General features: G+C 39.3%; 1 protein-coding gene across 2 annotated transcripts in view; it reads left to right on the top strand.

The window, feature by feature from the left end:
- CDK8 (cyclin dependent kinase 8) overlaps positions 1-25,999 on the top strand; it is a 154,174-nt gene that overhangs the window by 50,060 nt on the left and 78,115 nt on the right. For both annotated transcript variants that reach the window (XM_081083629.1, XM_081083628.1), the window contains exon 2: positions 19,766-19,841. In XM_081083629.1, the coding sequence (XP_080939755.1) occupies positions 19,766-19,841 (76 nt within the window). The remainder of the gene's footprint in view (positions 1-19,765; positions 19,842-25,999) is intronic.

Below are 25,999 nucleotides of genomic sequence, written 5' to 3'. Positions count from 1 at the left end.
AAGTTTATGATGATTAGGTAATCTCAGAATAGGGAGTTGTTGAAGTGCTTATTTTAAATTGCAAAAGATCTGTTCATGGTTAGGTTCCCAGGGAAGAGGTTTGTTATTGAGGACTTAGTGAAATCATTTAATAATTATACAGTTATTGAAAAATGGGAACCCATTGTCTGCAATAGTCAGTGAGATCTAGGAATCTTTGTGTCTTAGTTACATGCCTTGGAGTTCTGAACAATTTTTAATCTGTCAATAGTAAGGGATTTACCTCCTTAGGATAAATCATGGGCTAGATAGTATATTTTATTGAGATTGTAACTTCTCTTTGGGAATCTTATGTCTTTTCTGAGCTAAAATCGAAAAATGTAATCCGTCTTAGAGCTTACCTATATTTTGAACACAACAAAAGATCATTCACATATTAAAACTAGAGTAGAGCCCGGCTGGTGTGGCTCACTGGTTGAGCGTCGACCTATAAACCAGGAGGTCATGGTTCGATTCCTGGTCAGGGTACATACCCGGGTTGCGGGATCAGTCCCCATTGTGGGGTGTGCAGGAGGCAGCCAATCGATGATTCTCTCTCATCATTGATGTTTCTATCTCTCTCTTCCTCTCTCTTCCTCCCTGAAATCAATTAATATATATATATTTATTTATTTTAAAAAGTAGAGTAGAAACCCAGGGATATTTAAGATCCCCAAGTACTGGTTGAGGATTTATTGAAAAATTGGAGGGTGCCTCAGTAAACTCCTCTGGCATAACTGTCCAGAGGTACTGTAAATTTTCTCAAGACAAACGAGTATCGACTAGTTTGATCTAAAAAAAGTATTACAGAAAGGCATAGATCTACAAGGGTGATATAGGTAGCTTCAGGAGGCTGTGATGGTAATGTTTTTGTTTGGTTCTCTGGGAAAGTGAAGTGGAAAGGAGGATGAATATTCTATTTTATAGCCCTGAGATCCTGAATATATTCCTTTCCATTGTGTTTTTTCTAATCACAAAGATGGAAATATTACAAGGATTAGTATGAGGTATGAGTCCATTCTCTGTAAGGTTTTCAACTGTTAGTTTTAGTCCTTTTAGCTTCTGCTTTAGAGAGTATTGTCCAAATTTGGAAAGCTATTTGAATGGGTTGGTCTGAACCTTGGTGGGTTCAGCCCCAATAAGCCTGCCAATAGCAGTGGCCTTTTGGGGAGTTTTTTTGGTCCACAAAAAGTCAACTTACTGGAGATATACTCAATTTGGGCTTGGTGTAAATATAGAGACACCATTAAATGAATGTCCAAATTAGCTGTGATTTGGTTATTGAAAAGGAAGACCTTGAGGATTATAAGGAAAGAGCCATTAGGAGAACATTCAATTCGGTCATTCCTTTTGCACAGTAGACCCCTCCCTATTAAATTACCTGTAGAGATGTCACAAAGGGGAGGAAAAATGCTCCTCTGGTAAAGGCCTGCCAGTGCGTTGAGATAGTTCTGTCATCTGTGGGTCATGAGGAATGCCACCACTGAAGCAGTGTGTCAGCTCCAGGGGAGAGGTTCTGTAACAGTACTAGGATTTAAGGTTGATATTGCCTCAGCATTAACACAGATTTTGCAAGGTTGTACTTTAATATTTAGAGAAATTTCTCCTTGTGAGTTAAAGGGTAAAATGGGACGTTATTCATCATATCATCTTCCTTGATCAACCACTTAATTTTTTTCCTTCACTTTCTTAGCAGTATCAGAACTATTAGTTTTCTTTCTTTTTTAATATATTTTATTGATTTTTTACAGAGAGGAAGAGAGAGGGATAGAGAGTTAGAAACATCGATGAGAGAGAAACATCCATCAGCTGCTTCCTGCACACCCCCACTGGGGATGTGCCTGCAACCAAGGTACATGCCTTTGACCAGAATCGAACCTGGGACCCTTCAGTCCTCAGGCTGACGCTCTATCTACTGAGCCAAACCTGTTAGGGCAAAACTATTATTTTTCCATTGTCCTTTCTAATTATAGAATCTTCAAGTGTCATTATAAAGAGACTCCCTTTATTAACTTGGATATTCTATGCTCTTGCTATTTCTTTAATGGTAATTCTAGAGATTAAAACATATATTTTTGACTTACCAGTGTCTAATATTAATTGGTGCATGGACCCTTTTCCAATAATGAAAGAATATTAATTAGAATATTTCAACTTTATTTACTGCACCATTCCTGACTTAACATGACAATGTTGTGTCTTTATTCTGTATGTTTAAACTCTATAAGATACTGTCATTGTTGTATACACTTGGTGGTCATTTAGAATTACTACCACCTTTACCATTTCTTATTCCTGCCTGCATTACTGTGCTTCCATTTTGGATCATTTTCAGTCTGAAGAACACTCTAGTATTTTGTTTAGTGTGGAACTGTTGCTAACAAACTCTTATTTTAATTTGTCTGAAAATGTCATTATTTCACCATCAGTCTTGATATTTCACTGGGTGTAGAATTCTAGATTAGCAATTGTTTTCTTTCAGTATGTTAAGATATTCTTGCTCTTCTGTTTTCTGTTGATTCTGTGAAGAAATCAGCTGTTAGTTCTATTAACTGTTCATTTGCAGGTAATGTGTCTGCATTATTGTGCTTCCTTTTTTGATCATTTTTTTCTACCTAAAAAAATCCCTTGGTACTTATGCTGCTATGATTCATAATTTGAATCTAAAATTTGCTGTTATTAGTTTTATGAATTATTATGCTTTTGGCTGCAAATTATAGAAAATTCTGTCTCACAGTGATTTAAATTGTAAGGAAGTTTTAATATCTCATAAAACCATTAAATCAAGATTTAAGCCAACTTCTAGTTACAGTTCTCCAGGCACAGTGCCTCATTGTTGTCATTAAGATTTCAGGTTTTAGTCCTAGCTGGTTTGGCTCAGTGGATAGAGCATTGGCCTGTGGACTGAACGGTCCCAGGTTCGATTCCAGTCAAGGGCAAATGGCCGGGTTGGGGGCTTGTTCCCCAGTAGGGGATGTGCAGGAGGCAGCCAGTCAATGATTCCCTCTCATCATTGATGTTTCTATCTCTCTCTCCCTCTCCCTTCCTCTCTGAAATCAATAAAAAAATATAAATATAGTATATATAAAAAGATTTTAGGTTTTTCCCTCTCTGTATCTGTCTCAGTATCAACTACAGAGGTCGTCTCCATAGAGCAAGGGATCCAAACCTTAGGATGGGGGACTTGAACCAGGAAGAGGAGCCCCCATAACATCTGGCTTTGAAAACCAGTGGGGCTTACTTCTGGAAGAACTAAAGGGCTATAGAAAATCCAGGTTGTCCTCTGCCTGGGTCCTGGCACAGCAGCAGCAATTTGAAAAGCACCTAGGTCATATGTGAAGGTGATGCTTTGACTAATTTTAGGTTGTGTGCTGGAGGGACAGGGATCTGTTGGAACTTTCTCCTGAGTCAGAGGTGCTGGCAGGTGTCCCCAGCCCCCCACCTTCTTTAACTTGCCCTGTCTGACACTGGCAGGCACAACTTCTGATACTCTCCATTAACTTTGCTAACTCTGTTCACCCCACCCTGGCACTTCCCTGAGAACCCACCCAGGCTGGCAGCCCTCCAAAGTGGCTCCTGCCTGCCATACCGAGTGGGCAGCCTCAGTCAGCACTGACACACAGCAGTATGTCTGTAACAGTGTGGCTGGGCCACACTGAAGGCTTGCCCTCGCGTTCCTGCCCTGATGCCAGGCAATCCAGTTTCTCCCTAGAGTCTCGCCCAGAACTGGAGTTCAGAGCAAGCGGGAGCTTGTATCTCCCTCCCGATTAAAAAAGCAGCGCACCCGAGTGCCAGCCTGTTCCGCACCTCCCAAATCTCCTACCAGTCTCAATGTGCTTTCTTCTTTTCCTCTCTGGTTGTAGAACTTCCACTCAGCCAGCTTTCCCACGGTTCTGGATGATACTTGTTATTATATTTTAGTTGTAATTTTGATGTGGTTGTGGGAGGCAGCAAGTTACAAGTGTTTACCTAGGCCGCCATCTTGGTTCTCTTCCTGTTTGTAGTTTTTTTATAGTTCTGTTTCATATCTAGATCACTGCTATCAATTCAAAATCCTATATAATAAAAGCTCAGCGACCGGATGGCGTAACGACTAGGACAACCTGTCGACCAGTTGCTATGACATGCACTGACCACCAGAGGCAGAGGCTCAATGCAGGAGCTGCCCCCTGGGGGTCCGTGCACTCCCATACTGGGAGCACCGCTCAACTGACCGGGATGAGCGGCTGCTGCTGCTGCAGCAGGAGCAGCTGCTTAGAGGGTGGGTCCACAGCTGCTTGGCTGACTGGGATGAGTAGCACTCCCACTGTGGGCCAGTCCCCGCAGGCCATGCCCCCCACCAGTGTATGAATCCCATGCACCGGACCTCTAGTAGATGTATAATTATAGAGTTGGTCTTCATGTAGGCATTCAGGTTTATAAGGTGTATGTTGTCTTTTCATCTTGAGATACTTTATAATAGTAGGAGTAAAGACAAAAATTATCCATAGAGCCACCAGCTAGTCAGTGATGTGGAATATGGGAAAATTTGGCATTGGGGTACCTGCTCTATAGTACTAAAAATACATTTACTTTTCATTATAACTTTTTTTCTCACAATCTTTTCTCCAGATGTTGATTCAAGAAGTTTTACAGGTGTTTAATTACAAAAATTGTAGCAGCTGAAATGTCACATGACACAGATAGTTTTACAAAATACAACCTATTGTTTTGTAGGACAGTTTTTCCTTTTTTTTTGTTAATCCTCACCATAAGATATTTTTTCCATCGATTTTTAGAAAGAGCAGAAGGGAGGGAGAGAGAAAAAGAGAGAGGGAGAGAGAAAGAAACATCAAAGTTGAGAGAGACATCATTGGTTGCCTCCCTCATGTACCCTGACTGGGGGCAGGGGATTGAACCTGCAACCCAGGTATGTGACCTTGACTGGAAATCGAACCCATGACCTTTCGGTGTGCAGGCTGATGCTCTAACCCAGGGGTGGGCAAACTTTTTGACTCGAGGGCCACAATGGGTTCTTAAACTGGACCGGAGGGCTGGAACAAAAGCATGGATGGAGTGTTTGTGTGAACTAATATAAATTCAAAATAAACATCATTACATAAAAGGGTACGGTCCTTTCTTTTTTTATTTAGTTTTATTCATTTCAAACGGGCCGGATCCGGCCCGCGGGCCGTAGTTTGCCCATGGCTGCTCTAACCACTAAGTCACAATGGCCAGGGTTTGTGGGACAACTTTAATTTAGAAGAATTTAATTTTTTATAAGTATAAAAGGTCAATTTATTACTACTAGCAAAGCTTATATAACATGTAGGAAATGTTAAGGATTTGGTATAGAGAATCTAAATTTGTATCTCATTTTTCTGAGCTGTTTAGAAATTAATTTTTCCAATACCCTTATATTTTGGGATTAGTCTAGCTCTAATAATATTGCTGCACTTTTTCTCTTGGCTTTGAATCATAGATTTTATACATAATTTAAATTTTTTCACATTGCTGGTTTTTTATTTTTATGTAATTAAAAGATTATAGGTCTGTGAATGCTACAAATAAAACTTGAAACTTCAGATTGTCTTTTGTGTTAAGGTCTCTTGGTCCTCTTTTTTTGTTCATGGAATATAGGCGTACTTCGTTTTTATCACTTTGCTTTATTACTCTTTGCAGATACTGTGTGGTTTTCTTTTGTTTTTTAAAAAATATATTTTTTATTGATTTCAGAGAGTAACATCAGTGATGAGAGAAAATCATCAAATGGCTGCCTCCTATATAACCCTGGCTGGGGATTGAGCCTGAAACTCAGTCATGTGACCTGACATGGAATTGAACTGTGATCTCCCCTAGTTCTTGGGTCGATGCTCAACCACTGAGCCACACCGACTGGGCCTGTGGGGTCTTTTTGTTTTTTTGTTCTTTTACATATTCAAGGTTTGTGGCAACCCAACATTGAGCATATCTATCAATGCCATTGTTCCAACAGCACTTGCTCTTTTTGTGTCTCTGTCATGCTTTGGTATTTCTCTCAATATTTTAAACTTTTTTATTGTTATTATATTTGTTATGGTCATCTGTAATCAGTGACCTTTGATGTTACTATTATAATTTTTGGGGGGCATCATGAACCACACTTATACAAAATGAACTTTATATATATGTATTATTTGTGTTTTGACTATTCCACCAACTGGCTGTTCCATTTCTCGTCCTCTCCTTGGGCCTTCCTGTTTCCATAGAGACAACAGTATTGAAATTAGGCTAATTAATAACCCTACAATGGCTTTTAAGTGTTTAATTGAAAGGAAGAGTCATGCGTCTTGTCCCTCACTTCAAATCAAAAGCTAGAAATGATTAAGCTCAATGAGATAGGCATTTCAAAAGCCAGGATAGGCCGAAATCACCAAACAGTTAGCCAAGTTGTAAACGCAAAGGAAAAGTTCTTGAAGGAAATTTAAAGTTCTACTCCCGTGAATATACCAATGATAAGAAAGTGAATAGTCTTATTGCTGATATGGAACAAGTTTTAGTGGTCTGGATAGATAAAACCAGCCACAACATTCCTTTAAACCAAAGCCAAACCCTAACTGTCTTCAATTCTGTGAAGGTTGAGAGAGGTGAGAAAACTGCAGAAGAAAAGTTGAAACTAACAGGTTGGTTCGTTAGTTTTAAGAAGCGTCTTCATAACATAAAACTGCAAGGTGAAGCAGCTAGTCTTGATGTAGAAGTAGCAGCAAGTAATCCAGAAGATCTACCTAAGATAATTAATGAAGGTGGCTACACTAATAGATTTTTAATGTAGACAAAACTATTATGTGGAAGAAGGTGCCGGTAGGACTTTCATAGCTATAGAGAGGAAGTCGGTGTCTGACTTCCAAGCAGCAAAGGATAGGCTGATTCTCTTGGTAGGAGATATTGCAGCTGGTGACTTCAAGTTGAAGCCTATGCTACTCATTTGCCATTTCAAAAATCGTAGGGTTCTTAAGAATTTTGCTAAGTCTACTCTGCCTGTGCTCTAGAAATGGAACAACAAAGCCTGGATGACAGCAAATCTGTTTACAACATTGTTTATTTCAAAGTCCTATATAATAAAACCCTAATATGCAAATTGACTGAAGGGCAGAAGAACTGGCAGAACAACCAGTCGCTATGACACGCATTGACCACCAGGGGGCAGATGCTCAACGCAGGAGCTGCCCGGCAGCAGTGATTGGGGGGCGGGGCCAGCTATTGGGTGGTGCCAGCTAGCCAGCCAAGGCAGGTGACAGTGGGGGCCTCCTGATCGCCCCACCTGAGGGTTGCCCCTCAGATCAGCCCTAATCTCCTGCCAGGCCTAGGGACCCTACCCTATATGTTGGGAAAAGTCTCTTAGATTTAAAAATTAAAACCTGTAACACTGAAAAAAACAGGATGATGTAGTGATGACATGCATGGATTCTGGCTTGCACATTTTGTGGCCAGCCCTGATTCTGACACTTATAACTGTGTGACAGAGCCAATTACTTCTCTCTGCTTCAGTTTTTCCACCCATAAGATGGGGAAAATGGTACTACTGCCTCAGAAGGATCATGTTATGTACTACTTTTCATAATAAGGGCAAAAAAATGTAGCTGCCCATATAACAGCAAGATGCCTTTCACCTGTATGAAAAGTATGGTCACTGATGCATGCAGCGTCCCAGATTGCGAGAGGGATGTCTGACATCCCCTGAGGGTGCAAGCGGGCCGAGGGACTCCGTGCTGCCCCACACCCCCCTGCATGAATTTTGTGCACCAGGCCTCTATGTGGTATAAATCTCATTCCTTTTTAAGGTTTTCTCTTTCTGCTTAACTATATATAGACCAGTGGTTCCCATTGTGGGGCACAAGCCCCACAAGGGGCAGTTTGATTTTTAGGGGGGGCAGTTCGAGAATGAGTTATTAACTGAATTTTTTTGCATTTCTAATGGTTCTAGGGGCCTCACATACAGTATATAAATATACTAGAGGCCCTGTGCACGAAATTCATGTGTGGGGGGGGCCCTCAGCTCAACCTGCACCCTCTCCAATCAGGACCCTTTGGGGGATGTCCAACTGCCGGTTTAGGTCCGATCCCGGGAATTGGGCCTGAACCAGCAGACATCCCTCTCACAATCCGGGACCGCTGGCTTCTAACTGCTCACCTGCCTGCCTGCCTGATCTCCCCTAACTGCCCCCCCCCCCCCCCCGCCAGCCTGATCGCCCCTAACTAACCTCCCTGCTGACCTGGTCACCCCCAACTTCCCCCCGCCCCCAGCCTGGTCGCCCCATGCAGCCTGCTATTCAGTCATTTGGTTGTCCCTCACTAACCTCCCTGCCGGCCTGGTTGCCCCACGCAGCCTGCTGTTTGGTCGTTACTGTTACTGTTACTGTGATGGCATCCTGGGCAATTTGCATATTCTTTTGGGGTCCAGCCCCAGCAGGTCCAGGGGTTTCCAAAGATGTGGACGGAGTCTGCGAAGAAGGAAGGACACAGAGGCAGCTTTCAGTTGATCAGCATAGCGAGGTTCTGTTTTTATTGTCCTGTTACATCTGTATTTATGCCAGTTGATTTTAATCCTATCCATTCTATTCCAAAGGTTTGGGCGTTTGTTATCTCCATTCCAAGGTCACTACTCTATTGTTCTGTTAAGCTACAAGGAAGTAACTGAGGAGATTATTCTAAGTGATTGTTCGTAGTTAAAGTGATTAATTACCCACCTGGCACTTAGTTAAGGGGTTTTATTCCCTTCCTTAGTCCTGTTAATCCAGGGGTGGGCAAACTTTTTGACTCGGCCACAATGGGTTCTTAAACTGGACTGGAGGGCCGGAACAAAAGCATGGATGGAGTGTTTGTGTGAACTAATATAAATTCAAAGTAAATATCATTACATAAAAGGGTACAGTCCTTTCTTTTTTTATTTAGTTTTATTCATTTCAAACGGGCCGGATCCGGCCCGAGGGCTGTAGTTTGCCCACGGCTGTGTTAATCCCTACAATCTTTCTCCGAGAGGTGACCTAAGAAGGGGAGCAAACATATTAAGAACAATATGCCATATACCCCAGGTCCCTTGAAACATATGCTGTGCAGATGTTTCTTCCCTGCAGCGACTGTGTCAAGCAGCAAGGATGGACCGGCTTCCAGCAATATTCCTCTGTTATTAGTATATATATTGTGACATATTTATGCATTTTAATTCTCTATCATATTTTTTGAAACTTTATTTGCTATTTTTTCATACCACTTCATATTGTTACTTTTTAAACAATTTCTTAGTGATTTCTTCCTCAGGACTTCAGCTCTCCTTTCATTCTTTTATTTTTCTCTTTCATGGATGCCATGTTCTTTGGAAGCTTGTTTAGACCAACAAGCCTTTTAGGCTTCCTCCACATGAATAGGAGTTCACTTTTTGAATAATAAGAATTATATGTCACAGGGGCGGCATCAGGATTTTAGAGATTCCTAAGTGGGGCATGGCCCAAAAAAGGTTGGAACCACTGATCTAGACCCAATTCATTGCTTTTGATCACATACTCTTAATTTATGCATATACCACATGTTACTTATCTATTCTCAGTGATGCACACATAATATGCCTCTATTTGCTTCCACAAATATGTCGCTTTTTGTAGCTATATGAAACCTTTTCCATGGTATATAATCATAAAGAAATTACAGGTGTAGGAAATACACGTATTTAATGTCACTATTCCAGATTGTTTGCTAAAATGGTTGAACTCGCCTGCCCGGCATGGCTCAGTGGTTGAACATCGACTTATGAACCAGGAGGTCATGGTTCGATTCCAGATCAGTAGTGCACATGCCTGGGGTGTGGGTTCAATCCCCAGTGTGGGGCATGCAGGAGGCAGCCGATCAGTGATTCTATCTCATTATTGATGTTTCTATCTCTCCCTTTCCCTTCCTCTCTGAAATCAATTAAAATATATTTTTAAAAAATAAACATAAAATAGTTGAACCCATTTATACTCTTAATAACAATGCATGAAGGCTATCCTCGTCAGTTTAAATGAGAACCATTACGTGATATTAAATATTAGTCTTTAGAGATACTGGAAACAATAAAAATAGAATGCAAGAGTGAAATATATTAATTTTCTTAAAGTAGAAAAACCTTTGTGGCTAGATTTTGCTTTATATCATAAAGTCTCCCCAAATTGCCAAGAAATCGTTTAAGAGATTGTTAGAACTACTAAATCTAGAGTTAGTAGTTCTAACAATCTGTTAACTAAGCTTATGTCATTAAACAAAAAGTTAACTAGTGGGTTTTATATGTCAGGATGATCAAAAGAGTAGAACATATTAATAGGACAAATGTTTTTTTAGTAAAATATAGCATGGCTAGCTAGAATGTGCTCTGTTATCAGAATTTACCCGATTTAAATGAAAAGAAATGTTTCAGTGTGCTTTAATGCATTGCAATTTCATGTAAAATAATTGGGCATGATGAATAATAAAGGCCACCAGGAATGAAGTCAAATAAAGTTTATTAACCTGCTGTAACAAGGGAGAACATACCTATCTAGGCACTGTGAGGTGTCTTTAATAAGAGGAAATGGCTCCTGATCTGTTTGGCTCAGTGGATAGAGCGTCAGCCTAGGGACTGAAGGGTTCTGGGTTCGATTCCAGTCAAGGGCATGTACCTTGGTTGCGGGCACATCCCCAGTAGGGGGTGTGCAGGAGGCAGCTAATCCATGTTTCTCCCTCATCGATGTTTCTGACTCTCTATCCCTCTCCCTTCCTCTCCGTAAAAAATCAATAAAATATATTAAAAAAAAAAAAAAAAGAGGAAATGGGCAAGGGATTCATAGGGTTTTGGCTTGGGCTGAATGATTCTAAGGAAAGGCTAGGAAAGTAGTCTGCTGGGATTGGATACTGCCGTTCCTAAGTGCAGTCAGTTTGGTAGTTGGGTATGCCAGCATTCTGTTCAAGAGTAGGAGGAGTGAAGCAGAGCTGGGACTTCTTGGTAAGAATGTAGTACTCATTCAAAAACGGACCATTTTAAAGTCATTTTGTAGCTGTAGTATGGCCTTGAGCAAAACTTTATTTTCTAGTTTCCTTATTCCTGACCTGCCACTCATCTGTTAGAGATATCACAATCTAATTATCAGTGGGGTTTATTTTCACCTTCTCAGCCTCTCTTTTTGGCCAGTTTCAGCCATTTAGGACCATTGTTCTGTGAAATCCAGATCTCCGTTGCCAGAATTCCATTGACCAGAAGACTATTCAGAGAATCCCATCTATTGTTGGACTAAAGTCAGTTCTTTATGCATACTTTTTGTTGTAAGGTTATTGAATTATCAGAAGGAAACATGGCTGTGTCCATTTTAAGACTCTTGAGCACTATAACACTGACAAATGGTGCGAGATTATTAAACAGAGTTTTAATCTACTTCTAAAGCCAAGAGCCGAGGTTTTGGAGTAGACAGAAAATTTCTTAGATTTGACATCAAAGGGGCTGTCTGTCTTGTTTACTATTTTTAGTTTCCTGTTTATAGAGAGTTGCTTAGAAGTTGAGTGTAATTGCCCAGAAACTAGAGTGAGCTGAGTTGTACCTAAAAGAAAGTGGCTACAATCTCAAGAGTCCCAACATATTTTAGTGAAAACATGATGAAATTGTAGCCAGGTAGTGGACTGATACAGGGAGTGACTAGGGGATACAAAGAGCAATATTATGTGTATGGTTGTTAGAGATAACAAGTGTCTATTAATAATTCAGAAATTTAAACCAGCAGAGAAGGAAGAGAAGAGTTTTGGAATAAAGAATAAGAACATGTAAATTAAAGCATGATAATCTTCAGTTCTGGCTATTTAGATTTTGTTCCCTGGGTCCTCGATGGAAGCTTGATCATGCTGATTGATTTGATGCCTTGGGGAGAAGCTGTGTCATTCTCTTACATTATCTTCTGGAGAATTTCTAGGAATCCTCAATTTGAGGTCTCTGGCTGGAACAGTCTTCCAGTAATTTAATGATGTGTTGTGTCACTGTAATTGAGTGCTGTGGATACAAGGTGTTTCACTGCTGTTTTAGTTCTTAACAGAATATGGCAAGGTCATTTCTATGGGGGTTCAAGTGCAGTCTTTTCCTAACGATGCTCCAAAAATAGATAATCTAAGAGCTTGTAGAGCTGATTATCTAGCAAGGGAAGATAATTCTATTGGTGAGAAGATTGAACAGCTCTGGAAAATTACTATGTTAACCGTAATTATTAGAATGGAAGAGAATGGCTCCTCTATTGATGTATAGCGCATAATTAATTTATAAGGATTCAGTCAATGATTACCCAGGGTGTTAGAACATAGTGTGAACAGTGAGGACTTGAACAAACCCGTATGGCCCTTTAATTTCTACCATCAAGTATACTATGGCTGTTCCTGATTGATAAGAATATTAATACCTAGAACCAAAAATCAATTTGAAATATTGTATCAGCTTTTGTATATATGAACATGAGTCTACCTCTTCTTAAAGTGTACAATCACTGAACATATATACATGAATATATTTTATTTGCACTTAACTAGTCTAAAGATAACCTTTTTGATTTCTCATATAAATGAATTTGGAGAAAACAGTTTTCATAATAGGAAATCAAAAGATATTTTAGGTGTCAAAGACTTTTTGTCAGTTTTGTTATTTTGTTTTTGGGACCTAATTCAACAAAAGGCAAAATCAAGAAGAGTTTTAAATGATGAACCTTAGTCATGGTATCCAAAGGTAAGAATTAATTCCAGGCAATATTTGAAAGTACAGCAATAAGAACAGTAATTATTAGAACTTTTAATGTTTTAAAATAAATAAATTTTATGAAAAATGGTTTAAAATATCTCTAAGATGCAGTAATATATTTAAAAGCATTTTTTTTTTCCTAGTTGGAGATACTAAGATCATTTAAAATACCAAAGTTATCACACTAAAACAAGTCAGGCTGTTCAGCTCACATCTTTATAGTGTTGGGGCCAAACTGGTTTATTATCTTGCATAATCACTGAAATTTCATTCTGTAATCCAGCATTCTTACAAACCTTTCCCCTCAATAACTGTTGTGACTCAGCACACATTAACAGTTGCTTATTATGTTTCCAAATTATCACACAATAAAGATAATTAAATCTAAATTTCACACATTAGCCTTTATGTAATTCACAGTTTTTACTACATAATGAAGCTTAGTGATTTGTTTAGCTGCTTTTTTGTTTTTTTTCCCCTAAAGAATGACTTTTTCCATGAAGGAAGCAGTGCACAGATTTTCATTCTGGTGCAAGCTCCTTGATCTGGCTGACTATTCCATAACATTTTCCTATCATTGCAGCTGACGATGTAATCCTCCAGAACAGTCTGTGTATATATATTAAAATTGATTTCAGAGAGGAAGGGAGAGCATGACAGAAACATCAACGATGAGAGAGAATCATTGATTGGCTGCCTCCCGCAGGCCCCCTACTAGGGACGGAGCCTGAAACCAGGTATGTAACCTGACCGGGAATCGAACTGTGACCTCCTAGTTCATAAGTCAATGCTCAACCACAAAGCCACTCCAGCTGGGCCAGAACAGACTCTTACATAGAGCTTAAACTCCATACCATAGCTATTGACAATGTAATCAGTACTTCATGATTGTATTATAGAGCTAATCTAGAATTTCTAGCTTCTATAACTGCTGTTGAGAGGTCCAAAGGTATCCTGATTCCTGATCCTATCTCTTTTTTCAATTATTTCTATTGAGATATAATTGACATAACATTGTGTAAATATAAGATATACAGTGTATTGATTTAATAAATGTATATATTGTAGTATGATTAACATCACAATGTTAGCTAACATCTCTCTCACGTCACATAATTATTTTTTGTGTATATGTATGGTGGAAACTATTAAAATACTGTCTTTTAGCAACTTCAAAACTTATAATACACTATCACTGTCCATAATTACTATGTAATTATTAAATACACTAGAGGCCCGGTGCATGGATTTGTGCAATGGTGGGGTCCCTTGGCCTGGCCTGCGCCCTCTTGCAATCCAGGACCCCTCAGGGGATGTCACACTGCCAATTTTGGCCCAATCCCACAGGCCAGGCCAAGGGACCCCACCAGTGCACAAGTCCGTGCACCAGGCTGGTTTCGGCCTAATCCCCAGGCCAGGCCAAGGGACCCCACTGGTGCACGAATCCATGTCCCAGGTTTCTAGTCCTATCTAATAAAAGAGAAACATGGTAATTGGTGTACGGCCGCTACCCTTCCCATTGGCTGATCAGGGAGTTATGCAAATTAACTGCCAGCCAAGATGGCGGCCGGCAGCCAGGCAGCTTGAAACTAACATGAGGCTTTCTTGCTTCAGTGACGGAGGACTCCAGCGTTCCCCGCCTGCCTTGCCGGCCTCTGAGCCTGCAGTTTAAGAAACATTGTAACAAATATAGAAGCTAAACAAAACCCCAGAAACCAGCTTTCAGCTAGCTGGGATCTCAGAGCTGGAGTTATACATTGTTTCGATTATAGAACCGAAACAAACCAGATACCTTCTTTCAGCAGCAGAGGCCTCAGAGCTGGAGCCAGAGCTAAAGCTGGCCCAGAATAAAAAAAAAGAAAGAAAAAAAGGAGCAGTTGGGAGCTTCAGTCCCAGCCTGAAAACAGCCCTCAGCCCCTCACCCAGACTGGCCAGGCACCCCAGTGGGGACCCCCACCCTGAAGGGTGTGTGACCAGCTGCAAACAGCCATCATCCCCTCATCCAGGCTGGCCAGGCACCCCAGTGGGGACCCCTACCCTGAAGGGTGTGTGACCAGCTGCAAACAGCCATCATCCCCTCACCCAGGCTGGCCAGGCACCCAAGCGGGACTCCCACCCTGATCCAGGACACTCTTCAGGGCAAACCAACTGGCCCCCACCCATGCACCAGGCTTCTATCCTATATAGTAAAAGGGTAATATGCCTCCCAGCACCGGGATCAGCGGAGCCGCGAGGCCTCCCAGCACCGGGATCAGTGTGACAGGGGGCAGCGCCCAAACCCCCTGATCACCCTGCGGCTCTGTGTGTGACAGGGGGCAGGGCCACAACCCCCCAATTGGCCCTACGCTGAGCGTGACTGAGGGTGGCATCGCAGCCTCCCAATCTGCCCTGCTCTGTGCATGACAGGGGGCAGTGCCCCAACTCCCCAATCGGCCCTGCTCTGAGCCCGACCAGGGGCTACACCTAGGGATTAGGCCTGCCCTCTGCCACCCGGGAGCAGGCCTAAGCCAGCAGGTCGTTATCTCCCGAGGGGTCCCAGACTGCGAGAGGGCACAGGCTGGGCTGAGGGACCCCCCCGCCCCCCAGTGCACAAATTTTGTGCTCCGTGCCTCTAGTATGCATATAAGATCTTTGGTTAATCTCTTCTTGCCCTCCCCCCTCTTCCCTTCTTCCTTTCCTCTGAGATTCATCAGTCTTCTATGTTACCATGCCTGTGTGTTGAGCATCTGCCCCCTGGTGGTTATTGCGCATCATAGCTACTGGTCGAATGGTCAGACAGTCACTTAGCTACTAAAGGCAAGTTTATACCCTTAAACAACATTCCCCAATTCTTCCATGCCCCAGCCCCTGGTAACCACCATTCTACTTTCTGTTTTTACAATATTGACCTTTTAAAATTCCACATATAAATGATATCATACAAAACTTGTCTTTCTTTCTGATTTCTCTCTCTTAGTGTAATGCTTTCAAGGTCCATTCCTGTTGTCACAAAAGGTAGGGTTTCCTTCTTTCTCATAGCTGAGTCATATTGATTGTCTCCAAGTGTTACCATTCCCCCTGAAAGCTCAAACGTAGGTTGCGGGTTCGATCCCCAGTCAGGGAGTGTAGTGAAGGCAACCAATAGATGTTTCTTTCTCTCAGCCTCTCTCTAAGAATGTCCTTGGTTAAGAATTAGAATAAAAAATCTATATATATAAAAGGCTAATATGCTAAGTGTCCAACTGTCTGACTGGTCGTGATGACGCGCACCAACCACCTGGAGGCAGACACTCAATGCAGGAGCTGCCATGACGAGCACTGGCCATTTATAGAGAAACGGCACTGCAGACCTGGCACCCACAAAGCAACACTTGGCTTCCCCCAAGTGGGAAACAGGCCCCACCACCAGTCTGGAATGACAGCACACCAAATTGCAGCCAATGCTGCCAAGACCCCATGGCACAAAATGTGGCCCACAGCCCAGCCAGCCCAGAAACAGTGGCTGTGGGCGCCAGGTAATGTCACATAGTAACGCCTGGCTTCCTCTTCCTAGAGACTACTAGCCTCCTTGCAGTTTCTTCAGCCTGACAGGGGTGGGCAAACTTTTTGACTCGAGGGCCACAATGGGTTCTTAAACTGGACTCAGAAGAAGGAACTGCGGCCGTGTTTCCCGACGTTGCCATGTTAACACTGCTGCTGGTGAAGGAGCGGAGAGGAGAGCAAGAGAACCCTCCACTCTTTTGGCTCTGAGGGCCGGATAGAACAGCCGAACGGGCCGGGTCCGGCCCGCGGGCCGTAGTTTGCCCACGGCTGGCTCATGACTTTATAGCCAGGTGCAAACCTTTTACACTTAACCAAATATCTGTGAAGTGTTTTCCTGTGCCTCATCTCATTTGATCCTCACAGAAGTCCTGGAGTAGGTATATAGGAGACTCGGTAAAATCCCATTTTCATTTCATTAGCTGGAAAATGGAGATTTAGCAAGCTTAGAAACATGACCTGACTGAAAAGAAGTAAGCAACTGTGGACCTTGAAAATGACTTCAGGTTTTCTCACTGTGCAGAATATAGTCAAAGACTGCTGCAGTTAAATATTTTACCCTTTGTTCTCCCTGCGTGATCTACAATCCCTGCTTCATGTTGATATTTACTGCTGTGTTGCTGACAATTACCTGAAAGAGAAGTTGGGGTGCTTCACTGGGCTGGAAAAAGTTTAGCTAAAATCAGAAAGCAGGTCTAATTAAGCGAGTTTATCTATACATATAAAGCTCTTGCTGGTGCCAACCACATGTGTGTGTTTCCATCTGTCATTGTCAATAGTGAATTTGGTTGACACTTCTATTATAGAGAGAGGGTGAATAGCGATATTAAAACATTTATTCTAATTTCCTTTCAATGTGCATGAATTCGTGCACCAGGCCTCTAATAAATAAATAAATAGATAGATAAATAGATAAATAGTATTAACATGTGCCAAAAAAGACATAAAGTCCTATTATTATGACTTTTACTTTAGTAACTTTTTTAATTTAAATTTTACTTTTCAATTACAATTTACAGTTAATATTTTATATTAGTTTCAGGTGTACTGCATAGATAATCATGTACTTTACACAATGTTCCCTTAGATATTTCCAGTACCCACCTGGCACCATATGTAGTTATTATATTATTGACTACTAGTATATACCCTATGCTGTACTCTACATCCTTATGACTCTTTTGTAACTACTAATTTCTACTTCTTAGTCCCTTCATTTTATTTTTGTAACCCTCTTTAACTTCTTTAACTTTTTCAGAACTCATTCAGACTTAGTGGACATCAGATACAGATATTCTTATTGTATTTTTAATATGAGAGCCTGTGGTGCTTTCCTAGAAAGTATATGAAAAACCTGATTGTAATAAAACAAATCTTTGTCCAGAAAAATAATACTGTAATTGGGATTTGTTTTCTCAACTAAGGTTTGGGTGTAAAATATGTTTTAAAAACAAAGATAAAGCTATGTAGGTTTTAATAATTATTTAAAATAATAAAGTATTAAATGAACTTAAATGAATGGATTTTGTAAGGAGTTATGCATTTGTTCATTGAAACCTTCACTCTAGTCAGGTCTCCAGCTCTACCATGTCTGCCCTTCTTTTAGTAGTATATGACCTCATTTCTAACATCAAAAAAGTACAAAAGCCGTCACAATGAGAACTCCTTCAGTTTTTTGTCTCTGAACCAACTTTTTTTGCATCTGTATTTATCCTTTTCTCTATCATCTTCCCATTACAGTGGAAGAAGTATTTCTCTTTCTAGACACTAATATCTCTTCAGTGTTTCAGTCTTGGTTCTCTTCATCTTTTTCTCTGTCTCCTGTATTAGCAGCTTATTTTCTCTGGTTTCTTCCTGTCAGTACTTAACATACTCAGGTTTCTTCCATCTTAAAAAAACACATAACTCTTTAACCTTGTGTATTACTCTAGCTGCTGCCTTATTTTCTCCCCTTCAGAGATTTATCGTTTCAATTTACTTATGTCATATTCATTCCTTAGTCTTCTGCTATATAGACTCTGCTACTGTATCACTGCAACTGTTTTAGCCTTATCCACTAGCCAGTAGTGACTTCTTCATTTCTAAATTCAGCAGATTCTTTTTTCTTTTTTCCAATGTACTCTTCTTAGTCCACCTTTTACTAGACCTCTTGGCAGCTTTTAGTACTATTTGTGCCCTTTTTGAAAATTTTTTTCTTGCTATTCCTTCTTGTTGGTCTCATCTATGCTCATGTCTGACATTACTATGTATATGCTGATTACAGAAACTTTTTTTTGAGCTTTAGATGTGTTTATTTAGCTTGCCATCCTCATTTAGGTGTCTCACAGGTACCCTAACTCAACCTACCCAAAATAGAAGTCATCTTCCTGTTTCCTCAGATCTTTTTCTCCTATATTTTTTACTCCAGTCCATGATGTTGTCAATGACCTGCTGCCAGAGGCAGAAATTATCTGATTCCACCATCTTACTTCTAATATTCAATGACCAAATGCTATTGGTTTTACTTCATATTGATCCTGCTTGTTTACTCTCTATATAGCAACTACCATACTGTAGTAGCCACCATCATCTCTCACCTGAGAAATTTAATATTTCTTTTAACTGGTCTCTCTGCCTCCTGTTCTTATTTACTCCCCCTAAGCATTCAAAAGACAGTTAAAGATTTTTTTCCCAAATAAAATATAATTTATATTCTCTGGTTAAAAAATCTTCAATGGAGTGCTTTCTGTTGTTCGTAGAGTAAAAAGACTTTTAAGTTCTGCTTCGTAATTATGTCCCCAGCCTCAACTCCAGTTGTTTAGTATATCTGTTTTCTCCTCAAATGCTTTTCTCTCACCTCATAGGCCTTCACACTGTTTCCCCTCTTAACTGACACACAATACTCTCTGTGATTTGTACTTGCCCTGTCATAGTACTTATTATTTTTTATTGTGTTAGATTAGTTATTTACCATCTAGTCTAGTAGATACAGAAAGCTTAAAAGAAGAAATTCCATTGTAACCCTGTTACCTACAGTTCTGGATATATAGCAAGTGCTTAATAAACACATATTGAGTGAATCTCTTTGAAGGTAATTGAGTATGTGAGGATACCACCATGCTTTAGATTATAACCATTTTGTACTTTAGTAATGCATTTATTTTTTTTAACCTACTAATATGTGAATGGGTATGGGTTTTAGAAAGCAAGTTTTATGTGTGTGTATTGTACATAGAAAGGAAGTGTATACATATAAGAGCAGAAAAAACCTGTTATTGGAAGTCAGAAACTCCATTGTCTTCTGTGGACAAATCTTTATGTTCCTTTGACTCTAACTTCCCTCTTCAAATATTGGGATTGGACTAGATTGTCTAAGACATTTCTCTTGTATGACACTCCAAATATATGTGAGAGATATTAAATGTATAACTATGTAATTTTTATTTATTTTTTATTTTATTAAAATGCATATAAATTTATATTTATCTGCATATTAAAATAACTTTGTTTTTGCAGGAAAGATGATAAAGACTATGCTTTAAAACAAATAGAAGGAACCGGAATCTCTATGTCGGCATGTAGAGAAATAGCAGTAAGTGGAGCTCTTTTTACCAACATTATTACCAACTGACTTAGAAGGTCAATTATGTAGGTGTCTGAATTGTGATTGTCATATATACTCATTAATTGAAAGTTAATAAATATTTTCATATCAACTATATGTAGAAGAATATATTCATTATGTAGAGGTGTCTGTAAATCTAATAAACATTTCTATATGAATTTATTTTATTGGTATTAAATCAATCTCTGTTGTTTATATAAATATATATATTTTCCAATAAATATCACTAAATAGTTAAGGGTTTAGTTCTTATTTCATCTAGTAATATAAAGTCGTATGTTAGTTCATATAAAATTAATATTCTATTTTAATGATGTTGTTACTTATGTGACCTTAAAATGAGATCGTGTTATTTGATTTTCGTAGTATCTGTCTATATAAACATATATGCCTTTTTCTTTTGGGAGCATAGGTTTCCATATGGTACTAGAATCTCATTTTGATTTCAAAGGAAAATATTCTTCATGTTAATCCATTACTAACTATTCATACAATTAAATTGAGTATTACTCCTATGCGATTTTACTTCAGTTTTTACTATTGTAAGACTGTGGGTCCAAATGTGTTTTTTCTGGCTTTAATTTAAATAATTTTACTCATTTAACAAATTCTATACCATAAATAAGGATTTTAACTAACAGTCATTTATTGTGTATCATGTTGACAGGAACTAGAGTAGGTAGAAGTAGAGAAATGGAACAAGGGTCCCTGGCCATAAGTATTTACATGCTGATGAGGAAAGAGCCTAATAAAGCTTATAATAATAACTGTTCCAAGGACTATGACAGTAGTATACACAGAATGGGAGAAGGGTATACCTCTAAACTACAGAAGTCACGGAAGGTTCCAGGTTTTGGAGGACATGTAAGAATTATCAACATGAGGGAAGAAGAGGGTGAGATGGAGGGCATTCTTAGCCAAAGGTATGCTGGGTTGGAAATTGTATTTTACTTAATTGATAAATTTTTCAAAATTTTGAATCTTGAGGCAAATCTGTACATTAACTGTCAGTTCTTCAACACCTACTACTCTAGTCAGTTTAAAGGATTAAAATCCATTGAACTATGGTAGTGACGTGAGGAGTGATTACTTTTGGAGGGGACAGGGAGTGGCATGAGGGGCGGGGGAGACAAGGTAGTTTTCAGAATGCTAATAATGTTCTATTTCTTGATCTCACTCTGAGTCTGGTTATATGGGCTTAATATGTGAAAACTCACTGAGCTGTGCTCTTGTGGGTAAATGTTTTTCTCTATGTTTATTATAGTTCAACCAAAAGTTTTTAAAAACAAACAAAACTCCACTGATTTTAGGAACAGACATATTTATGTTTATATTGAAAACTGTAAATTTAGTTTAAACACAAAAAGGAACATGAAAGCTTATTTTAATGTACTAATTCTTCAGCCTAAGGTGAACAGAAATTTTTAATTTTGATGAATCTAATTTACGAATTTTTTCCTTTTATGACTATTGTTTTCTGTGTCTGGCTGAAGAAATCTTTATCGATCCACTGATTGTGAAGATAATTATGTTTTCTTCTAAAAGCTTTTATAGATTTAACTTTATTTTCTAGTCTATGATTAAATTTTGTTTGTGATATGCTATAGGTTTTGAGGCTCTTCTCTTCTCATTCCATATGAATATACAATTGTTTTTTGAAGACATTCAATTCCCTGTTGAATTCCTTTGGTACCTTTGTAGAAAACTAAATGGCTTTGTAAGTGTAGGACCATTTCTGGGCTCTATTTCATTCTATTGATCTCTTTGTCTATCCTTATGCCAATACCAGATTATTCTAACTCAGCGATTTTCAACTGGTGTGCTGCAAGAATTTTTAAAACATGCAATACCTATTTATTTAGTCAGGGGCACTGATCTCTTTTCCCTTAAATTGTCAAATTAAAAAAATAACAACAGCCAACACAACAATAGCCAGTAGTTGTGAATGAATCAAAATTATATCTATATTTTTTGTCACATTGGCAAAAAATATAATATAGTATTTTAGTGTGCCATAGAATTTTAGTAATTAGTTCATATGTGCCAGGAGATGTAAACGTTGAAAATCGCTGCTCTATCATTATAGCAAGATTTGAAATATGGTCTTACAAAATCACCAGCTTTGTTCTTCTGTTTCAGGATTGTTTGAAGTTTGCATTATTATATAAAATTTTTAATCAGCTAGTCAGTTTCTAATTCTAAAAAATCCTTGCTGGGGTTATGATTTCGATCGATTCAGAGAATTGACATCTTAATAATATTGGAACTAAGAAGCCATGAATGTAGAAAGACACACTTTCCATTTTATAAGGTTTTTTTTCATTTCTCTCAGTGTTTTATAGTTTTTAGTATAGGTTTTTGTACATCTTTTGTTAAATTCACTCCTAAGCACTTCATGTTTTCTGACAGCATTATACATGGAATTATTTTAAAATTTTGATTTTCCATTTATTTGCTTCTGTACTCAGAAATACAATTGATTTTTTAATGTTGTATATGTATTTATATACATATATATTATATACCTAAATTCACCGGTAGGTTTTTGTGATATATTTGGATTTTTTATATAATTATGTCATCTATGACTAAAAATGATTTTACTTCTTTCCATCTTTATGCTTTTAATTTTTTTTTATTTTTTTTATTTTTTTATTGCACTGTCCTTGCATGCAATGTTGAATAGTAGTGAGAGCAGATCTCTGTGACTTGTTCTCAGTCTTGGGGTCAGGTATTTTTAGTGTTGCACCATTACATAAAATACTAACTATCACTTTTTTATAGATGTCATTAGCCAGGCTTATGTCTTAGGTTGTTGCCTTCTATTTTTTCATAAATGGTATTGAGTTTTACCAAATGCTTTTTGTGTTGTTAGGGAGTTCTAGGTGGTATGAGTTTGAAGGATGTTAGTCTAAGTATCTTTCCTGTACTGCAAGCATGTCAAACTCACAGCCTGCAGGCCGCATGCAGCCCACAATGAATATTTTTGCGGCCCAGCCAATATAACGGTATATGAGAAACATTTTAATAAAAATTTCGTAACTTAATTTTTACAATATCATGTTATACATAATTATTAATAACGAACTACAATGTTTGCTAATGACTGATTACTATAATTGTGTTGCATTCATTTCCCTTATGCGCTTTATGCGCAGGCGCACCATTTCCACTAATACCAGCAGCGAATATTTTAGCAGCCGATTGCCAAGTCATTAGTCTTGGACTGACTTGTTTGGTGTGCGCAACAGGAAATATTTCACTTTCGGAGAACAAGAAAAATAGGCTTATTTGCATTATACTTATTAATTTGTGCAGTTATTCAATATCTGGTAAGTTAATGTTCAAGAAAAAATGTTAATTTTTATTAAAATGTTATATTTTGTGTTAACGATTACTCATTTATTTCAGCCCTTTGTATTCAGCATGTCTCTATCGAAATAAACCTCCATTTCTATGAAAATTGAAGCTTTTGTTTTTTTGCGGCCCACATAAACTTAAACCTTGTTTATTTAGCCTGTGTTAGCCTTTGAGTTTGACATGCTTGCTGTACTGTCTTTGTCTTTGGGATCTAGATTATAGTGTTCGCATGAAAAAAGTTAGGGAGCATTTTTTTCATCCTCTATTTTCTGACAGAGTTTCTATAGGATTGGTAATTATTTTTCCTTAAATGTTTGATATTATTCACCAACCAGTATTATTTTCTTAATAGATATAGTACTCCTCAGATTTTATATTTCATCTTGTGTTTGATAAATTGTATTTTTACTTAATTTGCCCATTTCTTTTAAGTTGTTGAATTTGTTAGCACAAAGTTGTGCATAATAGTCCCTTATTATCTTTTCACATCTGTAGCTTCTGTAGTGATGTCCTGTTTCATTGCCGACTGGGTAATTTTTGTTTCTGTCGAAATCATTCGACAGTCATTTTGTTTCTGTTCTTAACTTTATTATTTCTTTTCTTCTGCTTATTTTAAGCTTACATTTATTTTTTATTTTCTTAAGATGGAACCTTAGGTCATTCATTTTTAAACTATTCTAATATAATTAATGAAAACTATAAATGTTTCTTTAAGCTGTGTTTTACTTATATTCTACAAATTTTGTTGTATTTTAATTTAGTTTAAATTATTTTCACTTATCTTTGAAGTTTTTAAAATATTCTATTCATGGGTTATTTAGAAATGTATTGTTTAATTTTTAAATATGTGAGGCTTTCTAGGTAATTTATTGTGGTTGATTACTAATTTATTTTCGTTGTGGTTGGAGAAAAGGGACCCTAGGGTATGTTTTATAGGTGAAATCATGTGATATCAGAGTTTTACTTCAAAATCCCAGTTAAGGTGGGAGGAGAGGGTATGAATATATATAAATACTAGAGGCTCAGTGCACGAAATTCATGCACGGGGGTGGGTCCCCCTCAGCCCAGCCTGCACCCTCTCCAATCTGGGACCCCTCGGGGGACATCCCTCTCTCAATTCTGGACCGCTTTCTCCTAATCGCTCACCTGCCTGCCTGCCTGGTTGCCCATAACTGCTCCCCCCGCTGGCCTGGTCGCTGCTCACTGCCCCCCCGCTGGGCTGGTTGCCCCTAACTGCCCCCTGTTGCCGGCCTGGTTGCCCCCAACTGCCCCCCACGCCAGCCTAGTTCCCCCTCACTGCCCCTCCTGCCAGCCTAATTGCCCCCAACTGCCCCCACTGCCGGCCCGGTCATCCCTAACTGCCCCACCCCCTGCCGGCCTGCTTGCCTCTTACTGCCCCCTCAGCCGGCCTGGTCGCTCCTAACTGCCCCCCCCTCCCCACTGACCTGGTTGCCCTCAAATGCCCCCCCTGCCGGTCTGGTCTCCCCTCACGGTCCCCACGCTGGCCTGGTCGTCCCACGCAGCCTGCTTTTCAGTCCTTTGGTCGTCCCTCACTAACCCCCTTGCCAGCCTGGTTGCCCCACGTAGCCTGCTTGTTCAGTTGTTTGGTTGTCCCTCACTAACCCCCCTGCCGTCCTGGTTGCCCCGTGCAGCCTGCTTGTTCAGTCGTTTGGTCTTCCCTCACTAAACCTCCTGCCGGCCTGGTCGTAGGAAGCCATCTTGTGAGGGCATGTCGGTCAATTTGCATATTACCTCTAATATAGGATGGGAAAAAATGATTTGGTTTTCAAACAAATCACTTCCCCAACATCCTTCTGGAATGAATTAAGTTCGAGAATCAAGGCTCCACATATATAGGGATTTGCTTTACTCTTCTATTTTATATACTTCTGAAAAAAATTTCCATAATAAAAAAATGAGAAAGAAAATCTCATCTTTTCTGCCAAATCTTATCAGACCTTTCTCCCTTCTATGTATGAAATCTTCCTCTGAGAAGTCCTGTTTTCCCACCACTCACCGTCATTATTCTTTTACTAGAGGCCCAGTGCACGAAATTCAAGCACTGGTAGAGTCCCTAGCAGCTGCAGGTTCGGTACTCCCTCCTTTTCCCCGCCTGTCTGTCCCCGCTGCTGACCAGGGCCTCCCTCCCTCCCTTCCCCCAGCTGCCTGCCAGCACCAGGGCCTCCCTCCCTTCCCCTGGCTGGCCCACCCCCGGTCAAACTCCCGGAAGAACTCCGGTCGAGGGGACAATTTGCATACTATGCTTTTTATTATATAGAATAATCTGTACCCAATTTCTTTTCTTCATAGCACTTATTACAAATTATAACTATAAGGAGTTTCTTTTTATTTGTTTACTTATTTTCTATTTGTTGGTCCTACCCCCCACTACACTCAGTGTAAAATTAATTAACTTTTAAAATATAAAGCCAATACTCCATGGCCAATACCATTTCTTCACTAGTGTGTACTAGGCTTGACATATAGTCTTTGCTCAGTAAGTAATTCTAAAAGAAGGGAGGAAGGAAAGAACTCTGAGAATTTCTACCAAAGTTAAGAGCATTGCATATCTTTATCCTCACTGTATTGTAAATGGTTTGTTTTGTGTTTCCTGAATTTTCTGTGAGCTGGAATTCTTTAGCATACTGGTTTTCAAACTGCATTAGTGGGTCCTCCTTATTCCTAGAGGATGCCTTGTAGTTGGGATAGGGAAGCTAGGGGAGCAGAGGTAAAGTTCCATACTCTATTTTTAAACCCCACATGTA

The sequence above is a fragment of the Myotis nattereri genome, assembly GCF_964212035.1.
Source record: "Myotis nattereri genome assembly, chromosome: 2".
Classification (NCBI taxonomy): domain Eukaryota; kingdom Metazoa; phylum Chordata; class Mammalia; order Chiroptera; family Vespertilionidae; genus Myotis; species Myotis nattereri.
This window is presented reverse-complemented; position numbering and strand designations above follow the sequence as displayed.